The 12,900-nt window shown below is 48.1% G+C and overlaps 3 protein-coding genes across 3 annotated transcripts; all 3 read right to left on the bottom strand.

Annotated features, from left to right (window-relative positions):
• Nucleotides 1–237: 237 nt before the first annotated feature.
• On the bottom strand, nucleotides 238–1,507 carry LOC125545444 (extradiol ring-cleavage dioxygenase-like). The gene is made up of 3 exons (XM_048709381.1): nucleotides 1,173–1,507; nucleotides 682–1,052; nucleotides 238–585 (listed from the first exon to the last, which is right to left on the bottom strand). The coding sequence occupies exons 1-3, from the start codon at nucleotides 1,404–1,406 to the stop codon at nucleotides 393–395; spliced, it is 798 nt and encodes a 265-aa protein (XP_048565338.1). The 5' UTR covers nucleotides 1,407–1,507; the 3' UTR covers nucleotides 238–392.
• Nucleotides 1,508–4,208: 2,701 nt separating this feature from the next.
• On the bottom strand, nucleotides 4,209–5,433 carry LOC125545443 (extradiol ring-cleavage dioxygenase-like). The gene is made up of 3 exons (XM_048709380.1): nucleotides 5,091–5,433; nucleotides 4,621–4,991; nucleotides 4,209–4,523 (listed from the first exon to the last, which is right to left on the bottom strand). The coding sequence occupies exons 1-3, from the start codon at nucleotides 5,382–5,384 to the stop codon at nucleotides 4,331–4,333; spliced, it is 858 nt and encodes a 285-aa protein (XP_048565337.1). The 5' UTR covers nucleotides 5,385–5,433; the 3' UTR covers nucleotides 4,209–4,330.
• Nucleotides 5,434–8,142: 2,709 nt separating this feature from the next.
• On the bottom strand, nucleotides 8,143–12,536 carry LOC125545442 (extradiol ring-cleavage dioxygenase-like). Its single transcript, XM_048709379.1, has 2 exons — nucleotides 12,078–12,536; nucleotides 8,143–8,919 (listed from the first exon to the last, which is right to left on the bottom strand). The coding sequence occupies exons 1-2, from the start codon at nucleotides 12,438–12,440 to the stop codon at nucleotides 8,356–8,358; spliced, it is 927 nt and encodes a 308-aa protein (XP_048565336.1). The 5' UTR covers nucleotides 12,441–12,536; the 3' UTR covers nucleotides 8,143–8,355.
• Between the last annotated feature and the right edge of the window lie 364 nt (nucleotides 12,537–12,900).

Below are 12,900 nucleotides of genomic sequence, written 5' to 3'. Positions count from 1 at the left end.
GAGCGAGTAAGCGCATGGTTTTTTATTTCTCATTCTACAAGGAGGTGAGTGACACACCCCCTAATAGTACTACCATGTTGTTCTCTCTCCACAGCTAATAATTGGACTAAACTTAAACACTTATCCATCGATGGAAAACACCTGAAACTAAATAGCAAGGAAAGGCCAAAGAGCAAAAAAGTAGTACGGCAAGCCGAGGAATACAAGTCCATAGGCAGGTGAATGCGTGAGGAGATGAATAACAGAAGACGCCATCCTTGTCACACTGCTTTAGCCAATCTGTGTGAACACAAGTCGATGTCCTCGATAATGGACATTTTGAAATAGTAGAAGTTCAGCTCCTCATGCATCAACCAATCTATCTTTATTACAACCCAAATGATTTAAGGCCGTCAAATCTTCTTGGTGAAGCGGTACGAAGAGTAGGAGAAGGTGGCGTTGGTCCAGCTGTGGTGGATCAGCTCCGCCCTGGCCTCATCCCCGGCGGCGCCCAGCGCGACGTGCAGCGGGTAGATGTGCTCCGGCGAAGGGTGCGCAACCTCAGCCTGGGGCGCCTTCTCCTTGTATCGCTTCACGTCCTCGTACCTGGCCATGCCATTGCCGGCGACGAACAAAACTCAATCTAGGAACAAAAACGATCAAGACACGGCGACCGGATTTGCCATGGTCAGCATTAATTACCTCCCGTCCAGGAGCGCGTCCCTGAGCCAGGCGTCGAAGTCGGCGGCCCACTGCGGCACCGGCGCGTCGAGAGGCCCCAGCTGGCTGAGGTTGTGCGTGGCGGTGCCGGAGCCGAGGACGAGGACGCCCTCGTCCCTGAGGGGCGCCAGCGCCGCGCCTAGGTTGTAGTGGTAGGCGCCGTCGCGGCCGGTCTGCAGGGAGAGCTGGCACGCCGGGACGTCGGCCTCCGGGAACATGAGCATCAGCGGCACCCAGGCGCCGTGGTCGAGCCCGCGGCCGTGCTCCTCGCTCACCGGCCCGAACCCGGCGCCCTCCAGGAGCTCCTTGGTCCTCCTGGCCAGGCCCGGCGCGCCCGGCGCCGGGTACCTCAGCTGCATACGCACAGCGCGCCAACAGACAATGTCAGCTCGTGTAATCGTGTTCGTGACACACACACACACGCAGTCGCAGCGAGCCAGCGAGCTAGCAGAGATGTCAAGTGTTGAGGTGACTTTGTATAACTCGTCGGGGAGGCCCGGCAGGTCGTGGACGGTGTCGTTGGTGCCGCGGACGACGTTGACGGCCGGAGCGTCGGTCTCCCAGTGCGCGGACACCACCAGGACGGCGCGCGGCGCCTGCGCGCCCGCCACCGCCGCTGGCAGCCACGACTTGAAGAAGCCGTGCGCCGGGATCCTCTCGTCGATGCAGATCGCCGGCGAGCCGTGCGACAGGAAGAAGGTGTCCATGGCTGGCAGCGGCCGGCGAGCACGGTGACAGAGACCCTCCCGGTGGCTTGGGCTTGGCTTAGGCTTGGCCCCATCGCCAGCAGCGCCTCTACTTATGGCGCCGCGAATGGTCGTTGATGGAGGTCTCATTCCTCACTCCACTCGTCTCATCGCATTCCATTTTTGACGCTCTCGCGTGTCGTGTTGGGTTGGAGCATACTAACAAGAAGAAAAATCCACCTTTTAAGACACGTCTTGTTCTATTCTTTTCATGTGTAACCCGAAAGGAAATATCATTCCAAAACGGGAAAATTTGCTGCTAGCTAGATCATCACTATGTGAAAAATAAGCTACAAGTGTTGACAGTGAAAAAAAATGTAATAAAGCGACAGTTCATTCAAGAGTTGATGATCTCCTATTATAATTCTACAAGTAATCCATTGAAGAAAATATCCATGAAAAGAATTACTAGTGCCAAAAACGTTCTTATATTATGGGACAGAGGGAGTAGATTACAACTCACCAGCTATCCTATAGGGCCATTCATCGCAAAAGAAAGCTAAAGGGTGATGCATGGTCATATATATAAGCATCTTTGTCAAGTTAGCTAGTTTTCCAGAATACGTAACTAGTGTAGCCACATAACTTTGGCTTCATAGCAAAAATATTGGGTATTAGGCATCTCCAGCGACGATAGGCAGTGTCCAAGAGTATGCACGACAAACCCTCATTTGTCCATGCACACAACTACACCCTACAAATTATCTTTCATATTGTTTACTCATTTCAACAAACTGATCGCATACTACACCGCCTGAGCAAATGCAGAGCACGCTCGGGCGCTGTGACAACTACACGGATGACGCACACAAGCAACCGTACGAGTTCGGTGGCCAGCACACACGCACGCAGCTTCATGAGCACGGCGACCAACACACATGTATGCACGCGAGCTCACACACCCCTCAAACCAAGCCCGAACAAATAGACTGAGTATGAAGGGTTTGCTTGGGTAGGCTCTCTCTCTCTCTCTCTCTCTCTCTCATGTTCGAGCTTTATTCAAGTTGTTCGTCCAGACATATGAAAAAAAAATAGGAGCTCCGATTGAAAATAGTCTTACAGCATAAGGTGCATGTCCAGACCGCATTGGTTGCCCCTTTAATTTTCTTATTTTCTTTCAACTGACATTTATCTTCCTGTTTTGCATGAGACTTCTCATCAGCCATGATGCGTTTAGTAATTTGGGTAATTATCACATCTTTGGGTGACTAGACTCACACATTGAGAAATGTCGCCCAACGGGGGTGGTCCAAATGTTTCCTTACTCAATCTAACTGAGTCAGAGCATCAACCTATAACCAACCACAATCGATAAATGAATACATGATTGGAATAGTGTGATATAACTCCCAATCTCTAAGTCAAATGAGTCGTTTCACATTATATTTGATCATCCTAAATACTGTAGGCCAAGCTGCGTTGCAACGGTCCACAACCCTAAACATAAAGAGAAAGCCTATCATAATAACTCCACAAAAAATAAAAAGTTATAATCATCCTAATAACTCCACAACTCCACAAAATTTTTGAGAATGTTATAATCAAGGAGAAAGAGAAAGCCTATCATAATAACTCCACAACTCCACAAAAAATAAAGCAAGGTGCGTTTCTCCAATTTTTTCATCCGTTCACCACCGAAAATATTTTTCTTATATCCGAGGTGCTACTAAATTTTCGTGGTCCATCTGCTAAAAGATAAAAAGTTATGTCCAGAATTTCGTACGTGGGCCGCACGCACTAAGGCCCAGAAAAGCCACCCATTTATATCGTGCGCACGCAGCGGGGAAACTTTATTTGTCGCTCAGCGCGGCATATAGTTAGAGCTTCCCATCGGTCGCCCAACGTTGGGCCGGCCCATTTCTATTTTTTCTGTGTTCTTTTTCTATTTTTATTTTTTTCCCTTCCAATTTATTATTTCCTTTTCTCAGAAATTAATTTAATTAATTTTACAAAGTTTCGTTTTTTGTACTAATTTTTGTCAAATCTTAGAATTTAAAAATTTGTTACCACTTTCAAAAACATTTCGAAAATGCATTATTTATTTTCATTCTAAATTTGTTTGAAACTAAAAAAGTTCGCATTTTAAAAAAATGAAACTTTTTAAGATTTCTAAAATAAATATTATTTAAAAATAATAGAAATTCGAAAAATATTCATTTTATAGAAATGTTCACAAATTCAAAATAAATTTCGTGATCAAAAAGACATTTTTGAAAATTGATTTGAATGTTCAAAACAATTTTCAATTTTAAAAAATTGTTCACAAATTCAAAAAATGTTCGTTTTTCCGCCTTAAAAATGGTCATGTTTTCAAAAAGTGTTTGTGCATTTAAGAAAATCTTCCTATTTCAAGTTTTGTTTTCCTTTTTCTAGAAATTAACTTTTTTTTAAAAAATGCTCACATGTTTTAAAAAAATCAGGAGGTCACCACAACCTCGACAAGGAGGCGGACCTGAAGGAAAAAAATGCACAAATTGGGTAGTGGCCGCTACTCCCACCAACCCCACTACTATAAAGATCTCACGGACCAAACATGACCCGCGAGAACACCACAATTCTCCGCTCTCTCGCCCCACTATTGTGTGGAGACCGTTTTGATGGACACATCAATTATCTCTCTCGATGCTTCTCGCAAAAAAATCTCTTCCGTTGTAACGCACGGGCGTATGTACTAATAATAATAATCTAAAGTGTGTACTCTAGATTCCTAGCTTTCAACTACAAATCCTCAAGTTTCAAAATAGATTCGTGAGAATATAGACATTATAAAATAGAGCTAATATTTTTTCTTATTGTAGAAGATAATACAATCACACACACACAAAAAAGTTCATTTCTCATGGCCTCAACCAATTTATTAGTACAAACCAAATAACTCAAGGCCGTTATATCTTGGTGCTGAAACGGTATGAAGAGTAGGAGATGCTGGTGTTGGTCCAACTGTGGTGGATCAGCTCCGCCCTGGACTCCTCCCCGGCGGCGCCGAGCGCGACGTGCAGCGGGTAGAAATGATGCGGCGATGGGTGCGCCACCTCAGCGTGCGGCGCCTTCTCCTTGTATCGCTTCACGTCCTCGTACCTGGCCCATGCCAATGATGCGAATGAGAACGTGGAAACAAAAATCAACACGACCACGACGGCGATCGAGTTTCCAGTCAAGTTCGTCTCAATAGTACCTCCCATCTATGAGCGAATCCTTGAGCCAGGTGTCGAAGTCGGAGGCCCACTGCGGCGGCGGCGCGTCGTGAGGCCCCATCCTGGCGAGGTTGTGCGTGGCGGTGCCGGAGCCGAGGATGAGCACGCCGTCGTCCCGGAGCGGCGCCAGCGCCCTGCCGACGTCGTAGTGGTACGTGCCGTCCCTCTCCGTCTGCACGGAGAGCTGGCACACCGGGATGCCGGCGTCGGGGTACATGAGCATCAGCGGCACCCAGGCGCCGTGGTCGAGCCCGCGGCCGTGCTCCTCGCCCACCGGCCCGAACCCGGCGTCCTCCAGGAGCCTCTTGGTCCTCTCGGCCAGGTCAGGCGCGCCGGGCGCAGGGTACGTCAGCTGCGTGCGCATACGTGCGATCGAGCAATGTCAACTTGCATTCGTGACAAATTTGCAGTAGGAAAGAGGAGACGTCGACAGGGGCGGCCAGACTGGGACCTTGTACATCTGGTCCGGGAAGCCATGGAAGTCGTGGATGGTGTCGTTGGTGCCGCGGACGACGTTGACCGCCGGGGCGTCCGTCTCCCAGTGACCCGACACCACCAGGATGGCGCGCGGCGCCTGCGTGCCCGCGATCGCCGCCGGCAGCCACGACTGGAAGAAGCTCCGCGCCGGGATCGTCTCGTCGATGCAGACCGTCGGCGCGCCGTGCGACAGGAAGAAGGTGTCCATGGCAACCTCCGGCGGTGGTGTCTGATACTTGGGTTTGGGCTTGACTTGGCTCTGTCCCATCCATCACCGGCAGCCCGTCTACTTATGGGCGCTGCGAGCGTGGTGGTTGATGGGGTTCGTCTGACTTGGTGACTTTCTCAGCACTTCTCCTTTTGACATTCTCGTGTGCTATGTTACATTTGAGTTCTTAACGTAATCTGTCAGAGTAAAATATAGTTGCAAGGAAAGGAAGTCAATAGATTCACTATGTGGGGTACTATAAAAGATAGTACTGTGCAAGAAAAGAGTATACTCTCGGAGAAATGTAAGACTAACTACAGTCGAGAGTTGAGTTGATATCCTATTCTATGCTAATTGAACACGTGACCCCTTGAAGAAAATATCCATGAAGGGAATCACTAGGTTTACTTTGTGGGCTAAAAAACATTATATGAAAAATCTCTGTGTAGATCTTCTGACCCCTGGATTACTTCGTTGGGAAGAACTCAGCAGCTAACCTATAAGGCCATCCATCGGAAAAAGAGAGCTAAAAGGTGATCATGGTGTCTAATAAGTAAGCGTAACCATCTTTATCAAGTTAGTCTGCTTACCAGCATATACATGACTAATATGCTACATAACTATGGTCGTCTACCGCTTCAGTCTAACTTAATGGCTAGTGGCAGTTTATTTTGTTGTTGCTTTTGTTCTTCTTCCAACGATGAAGCAACGATTCATCATCTTGTCTTGATGGTGTTTGTTACCGATAATTGTTGCGTTTAACAATTTATATCAGATCTTTGGTAGCACCGAACTGGGCGTAACTCAGATGATTAGATTCCTTGTGGTGGAACCAGCCGCCTGAGTTCAAGTCCTAGACTTGGTTCAGTCTTTCCGGCAATGTTTGTTCACTAGGAGATGTTCCTGCCGACTACGAATGTGCATGTGCATGTATGTGGGCATCTTCATTGTACTGTGTTAGAAAAAGATCTTTGGGTAGCCGACTCACACAATTTTTCAAAGGGGACAAGTAATTAAAAAAGTTGTGCCGCCAAGTCAAGTATTGCATGCACCATTTATGTGGGCACGAGGCCTCTATGCGCTTCTTCGTTGTTGCATGTGTCGTAGCTAGAGATTGAAGCCGTCTCGGCTAATATAAAAAGTAAACATTCAACAACAACATCATGGCTTTCAACTAACATGCTACTGACTTCCAGTGGCGGAGCCAGGAAATTAAGATTAGGGAGGCCAAATGACATAATTTTTTTATTACAGGGGCCAAACTACACTGATGCATGTATTTTTTTTCCTAATTTTTGCATTGTTCATCTCCGAACTAATAGCAAATCAGGGATGTCAGGGGGGCCAGGGCCCCTGCCGGTCCCCCCTGTCTCCGCCACTGCTGACTTCCAATAATCACAAAAAATAGTTCTCCCTGTATGGCAAATGGCATCCAATGTCACTCCATTTCCACAACATTCAAATTATGTTAAAAAAACCATTCAACTTATCATAATCCTAATTTCAATTCTAGATCCTAATTTCCAAGTCTTATGCTACCCGCGAATGAGCAAAATCCCAATGTTTAACAAAGAACACCAACTATGAACTCTCACGTCACCAACTTCATCTAAAATCCTCAACTTTCAACCCTCACAATATCAACTTCTAAATAATCAAGATCCCAACCCAACTCTCCCATCCCCAACTTTCAACTCAACAAATCTGAATTTGAGCCATCAAGTCCTAGCTTCCATCCCCATAACCATGAAGTTACAATTAGCAAGCTACTAGGTTTCAGCTAGGAAAATTTTAATAAGAAGGAAAAGCAGGAAAATACTTATCGGGCTATATGCGCCAAGGGGTGTGGTTGGTGAGATAGGTGTCGACCCGATCCGTCTGTTGGGAAAGCTTCCACAACGTGGTGTTTGCGCCCCCAAGTATACAAGCAAAAATGGGAGCCACATGTTGCGGTGCCCGCTTACAAGTGAACCTATCGTCCTCGATAAGCTTGATGATTCTCTTGGTCATGCCTCATGTACCCGGTGCTAGGTATGTCAACTACATACCTCTGAATAATATTGCTACTACGTTACATTGGATTTGTGGTATGCAGTTTCTTATCTTGGACCTATGACCAACTAACAACTTGTTGTCTCCATTATATTCTCCTCCATCACCCCAATTCTGCCATCTTGCGGTCACCCAAGTTCAGTGTTCTGGGGAGGGTATGTTAGTCGATCTCACCCATTGTTCTCCTGCAGTCGATCTCACCCATTGTTCCTGTAGCTGATCTCGCCATTATTGTTCTCCTCCATGGCTCCACCCACATTTGAGGATGTTGTTTCTACTTCCTACCTAACCTATTGCCATTGTGCGCCTTTTAAGCTTGAAGACCGTAAAGGACATTACTCTGAGGAGATGTGCAGGGGAAGTTTCACTAGTGGGCCTGTCGTGCTTAATTAAACCGAAATGATAAGTGCCACACATGTGACACGAAGCACTCCAGGCATGGTGTCTTTTACAACTGAAGTTGCCATCCGAAAAGAAGTTGACATGCTTGATAATTAAAGTTGCCATCCTCGCGTCACTAAACTTGCCATAAAATACGTTCGGAGTTGCCATGTGTTGGTGCCACACGTGTGGCACTTATCAGGGTCCTAATTAAATTACAACCATTGATTCCTGATTGGCCCGTAAAACCCCATGTGTCTAGCAAAGCTCCTAAAATAAAGATCGTGTGCTCGTTCCCTCACTAAAAGAGTGTGATTTACCGTTGCTGTTGTGTTGTTTCAAGGCGCCTCGATCAAAGTGTTGAAAAATTATGAACTCTTTCACAGACACAAACAGAATTATGTAAAAGATGCCATGTAAGACAGCAAGAGTAATACACTGTCAAGGACCACGACCCAACACGAAAGCAAGTGATCTTTCACAACGCATTTCAAGACCCACGAGTCCACCGCACCTAGCGTAATAACATGCTTATTAGTGCCAACCAATCCACCGACGCTCGCACTAGTCAGCTGCCAACACAGCTCGATGGAGGCCGTCAGTTCTTGGTGGTGAAGCGATACGAGGCGTACGAGAGGGAGGCGTTTGTCCAGCTACTGTGGATCAGCTCCGCCTTGGACTCGTCACCGGCGGCGCCGAGCGCGACGTGCAGCGGGTAGAGGTGCTCCGGCCGCGGGTGAGCCATCTTGGCGTTGGGCGCCTTCTCCTCGTACCGGTTCACGTCGTCGTACCTGCCGCCGAGAAGCGAGTCCTTGAGCCAGGTGTCGAAGTCGGAGGCCCACTGCGGCGGCGGCGAGCCGGAAGGCCCCATCTTGCGGAGGTTGTGGGTGGCGCTGCCGGAGCCGAGGACGAGGACCCCCTCCTCCCGGAGCGGCGCCAGCGCCCTGCCGAGGTTGTAGTGGTAGGCGGCGTCGCGGTCGGTCTGCACGGAGAGCTGGCACACCGGGATGTCGGCGTCCGGGAACATGAGCATCAGCGGCACCCACGCGCCGTGGTCCAGCCCGCGGCTCCGGTCCTCCTTCACCGGCCCGAACCCGCCTTGCTCCAGGAGCTCCTTGGTCCTCCTGGCCAGATCAGGGGCGCCCGGCGCAGGGTACTTGAGCTGGACGGTTCCAATGGTACACTTCAGTTAGTTCAAGCAGAGAAGACTGACAACGATGCCCATATAGCTGAAGCTTGAAGAAGTTACGTCAAACTGAATTCATTCAGACCATTTTTAACTAATTCAAATTTTAAACTGACCGTGTTTATCAACTGTTTGGCTGGTGCAAACAAACATGGGATCTTTCTGCGGGAAGGTTCGCACGCAGTAGGCGCTGAACCTGAGTTGCTCAAGGCTATATCGACGCACGTCACCGGACCAGAGTATCGAATTGAGTATCGAATCAAGTAGTAGTAGTAGGTGGGGAATCATTCTTGGATGCTCATTTCGACCACCTCTGACGCCTGAATTGTCTTACTGTGGTGGTTGTTGATCAATCATCAACCTTTCAAATGACAGTGGCAAGCCCACCATACCGGAACCGGATCCGCTAACATTGAGAAGGAAAGTTAGAGAAGCTATAATACTCTAACTTTCCTTCTTTCTTTCATATGATTATGGCTAAAACAATTTAAATTAATTTACAAATTGATGATCTATCATGTACATTTATAATAATTACATACAAACAAATTGATGGTGAAATAAAATTAATTTTAAATTACTTATATCTACAATAAATACCAATAGTAAACAACCTACTAACTACCTGCTAACAGTCCCTAACTTTTCTTTTTTCTTTTACACTAGGCAAACAGTGTAGCACTGTGACTTTCCTTCATAATGTTAGAGGATCCGGTTCCCACCATGCCTACACCTTAGATGATGAGTAAGCCCATCCCATCGATATCCACATGGGCCAGGGGGTTGGTGATGCTCAGATTGGGTAGGTGTTGCATATTTTCCATTTCCTGTGCCTACAAAATGATCTAGTACAGGAGTCGGTACAGGACGGCCATATCCCAACCACTTGTGACAGTGCAGGTGCCGATTGTATATCATAGATTTCTATTCAGTACGGCGCTCCTTATGTCCAGTTGACCAAATTATCCGCCGGGGATACTATTTGGGCCTCATCATTGGTTCAAAGAAATATCATAAGAATTTTGGAGAATTATGTATTTTGTATAATTCTTGTCTCCATGACTTGTTTGGTTTATGGGGTTGGAATTGAACTAATGAGAATTTTTGCTACGGTCACTTCTGAATGGAATTCGGAAAAAGAATAAACCATTTGTTTCTATGGGAACTATGGCATGCACCTAATTACTGTTTCTTGTGATGCAAACAAACAATTTTCATTACACAATTTGTGTGATTTCAATTCATATAGGGTTCAATGTGCCATGATACCCGAATCTTGCATTTTTAATGTTGTTGTTCTTTTAGGATTCTACGAGTCAAAGAGGCCCGAATATGCGACATCTAAGATCATAGTCAATTTTTTTGGTGTCTTCTTTGTCCGGTGACATGCCCTTCTACCTCGCCCAACTGATTGTCTCCCCAACCTGTGGTAGAAATTGCTTTCATGTTGCTTCACCGGCTCAGCTAGACCCACTAGTCGAACTCTAACCGCATCCTCTCCTCCCCCCATTTTGTTGTCTCCATTTTTTTTCGAGAGTACGCCAATGGCGTACCTTATCTTTATAGAAGATAGAAAGAATTTACAAGAGAGGCACGAGCTAGATGCTAGGATCTAAGCTCGGCCAACACCCATTACACCCAAACTACACTACTCTCTAGAGCTACTCTTTCACAAAATGTGTTAAACCTCCAACTCCTACACCGGCTTGTCTCCATTGCTTTACTGCTCTGAATATCTCGTCAACCAATTCTCTTGGGGTTCGCTGTTGCTGTAGCCTATTGAACACACGCGCGTTCCGTTGCTTCCACAACTCCCATCCGACCACGATGACGAACGTGTCGTAGCCTCTCTTAAGACCCTTAGGCATCCCCGTCCTAGTCTCGATCCACCAATCGAGGAAGGTATCATCCACCACCGAAGCCCGCGTATTTAGGGCTAGGTCTTGAAAGCAGGTGTGCCACACCTGTCGAGCATAGCCACATTGTACCAAGATGTGTTCGGCATTGTCTTCATCTTGCAAGCATGTGTAGCATGCAGACGGTCGGTCTTGTAATCCATGCTTTGCCCTTCGGTCAGAGGTCCAAATACGGTGCTGCACAGCCAGCCAGATGAAGATTTTGCACTTCAAAAGTGCCCAACTTTTCCAGAGGCAGGAGGCATACGGAGCCCTTTCATCACCGAGGCAGAGTCTTTGATAGGTTGACTTGGCAGAGTATAATCCAGAAGGGTCAGCAGGCCAAGAAAAACAGTCTGGATTGCTCGCAGAGTATAATCCAGATGTTGTCTCCATTTTCACCTCGGCTCGCTGGGGGTAATTTGAAGCCCAAGAAGCAATCCCCTAAACCAGGCACCAAACCTTAACGCCGCCTCGCATCCACTACCGCCCCACAGGCCTTCTTCTCTCACCCTCTCCAGTGGCGGGGTGCACCCTTACGGTTGGGAAAGTGTGTGCGACATCTTGTCGCACCTCCTTAAGGACATGTTTATGGACCTAGAGGAGGTGCAGAGACAGTGACTCGGCGATTATTTGAATTCATGCTCCAGTTAATTCATTCAAAATTTTGAACTATTAAAGAGAGGCGGACAATATATTTCAACACCGATGAACCATTAGACACCACACCGGACATTCCAAATAGGTGGCGAACAATGTATTTTGACGAGGCCTTGTTCACCACCCCTCTGACGAATGCTGATTAAGCATCTACACTGAGTCCAGCGGCCTGCTAGCTGATTGCTAACGATCGCTCGCTAAGTTGCTAACTACGAACTGTAGCCATCCGCCAAAGCGTATTCTCAATATGTACAATTTTTCAAGTTAACGATGTTGCAGGATATAACACTTATTTTTTCCTCACGAACTGTAGATGTCCGACTTTTTTGAGCAAGTTTTGGAAAGGAAATACTACCAACCAATTCTGGCATGCGCCCCTGCCATGGCCAATCCCCAACCAAAACCAGACAACGGCGCAATCCGCCAGTTCTGGCTATTGGAATGGAGCAGCGAATCCACCCAGATTCTGATCGACCCAGCCAGCTAGAACTACATCTGATAGGTCGAACCAAAAACGAGAGGGGATTCCCGACGGAATCGCGCACGAGAAAGAAAGAAAAGGCAAGACGGGGAACGGACCTGGTACATGGACTTGGGGAAGCCGTAGAAGTCGTGGATGGTGTCGTTGGCGCCGCGGACGGCGTTGACGGCCGGCGTGGCCGTCTCCCAGTGGGCGGACACAATCAAGATGGCGCGCGGCCGCTCCGGGCCCGCGACGGCCGCCGGCAGCCACGACTGGAAGAAGCTCCGCGCCGGGATCGCCTCGTCGATGGAGAGCGTGGGCGAGCCGTGCGACAGGAAGAAGGTGTCCATGGCGGGCGCGGCCGGCGGGCGCCTCCCGGTGGCGGCTTGTGGCTGGTTCGGGTGCTGGTCGTCGCCGCGCGGCTGTGGAGACGCGTGCCTGTCCGGTTTGGGCTTGGCCTGGCTGTGGGTCTGCCCCATCGCCGCCAGCGGGGGCTTTCCTTATTGTGCGCGCCGCGGGCGTTGGTGCTGAGATGGTGGTGACGCGGTTTTGGGTTCTCGGCTCGGGCGTTTTTTGGAGGATGCTCGTGTGTCGCGTGGTTGGTAGGGGTAGGAGAGGAGAGCCCAGGCGCGTGCTCCTGCTGCTTCTTTCCTCTTCTTGCCTTGCCATGTTTTGGCACCGACAGAAATGAGTCAATGATGGCATCTTTCTTTCTTTTATTTTTGATTGATGAGAAAGAGGTATTTTCCCTTTTAACAATGGGCATATCATCTTGAAATTTACGAAGTCATCGTAGGCACCTCGTCGTCGACGGAAACGTCTTCTCCCACTGAATGGGCATCGCCAGAAATCCATAAATAAATGCGAGCACTAGGACTTGAACTCTGGTGGTCTGGGGATACCATGGTCCCTTTAACCATCCAATCACAAGTTGGTTCG

This window comes from Triticum urartu, chromosome 3, assembly GCF_003073215.2.
Source record: "Triticum urartu cultivar G1812 chromosome 3, Tu2.1, whole genome shotgun sequence".
NCBI classification, from domain to species: domain Eukaryota; kingdom Viridiplantae; phylum Streptophyta; class Magnoliopsida; order Poales; family Poaceae; genus Triticum; species Triticum urartu.
The sequence above is the reverse complement of the archived record's forward strand: the minus strand, read 5'-3'. Positions and strand labels throughout refer to the sequence as shown.

Coding starts and splice junctions, on each gene's coding strand:
- LOC125545444 (XM_048709381.1), bottom strand. CDS start 1,406: ATGGACACCTTCTTCCTGTCGCACGGCTCGCCGGCGATCTGCATCGAC. Junction 1,053..1,172: donor TCCCCGACGAGTTATACAAA/GTCACCTCAACA, acceptor GTGCGTATGCAG/CTGAGGTACCCGGCGCCGGG. Junction 586..681: donor GACGCGCTCCTGGACGGGAG/GTAATTAATGCT, acceptor TGGCATGGCCAG/GTACGAGGACGTGAAGCGAT.
- LOC125545443 (XM_048709380.1), bottom strand. CDS start 5,384: ATGGGACAGAGCCAAGTCAAGCCCAAACCCAAGTATCAGACACCACCG. Junction 4,992..5,090: donor TCCCGGACCAGATGTACAAG/GTCCCAGTCTGG, acceptor ATGCGCACGCAG/CTGACGTACCCTGCGCCCGG. Junction 4,524..4,620: donor GATTCGCTCATAGATGGGAG/GTACTATTGAGA, acceptor GGCATGGGCCAG/GTACGAGGACGTGAAGCGAT.
- LOC125545442 (XM_048709379.1), bottom strand. CDS start 12,440: ATGGGGCAGACCCACAGCCAGGCCAAGCCCAAACCGGACAGGCACGCG. Junction 8,920..12,077: donor TCCCCAAGTCCATGTACCAG/GTCCGTTCCCCG, acceptor GGAACCGTCCAG/CTCAAGTACCCTGCGCCGGG.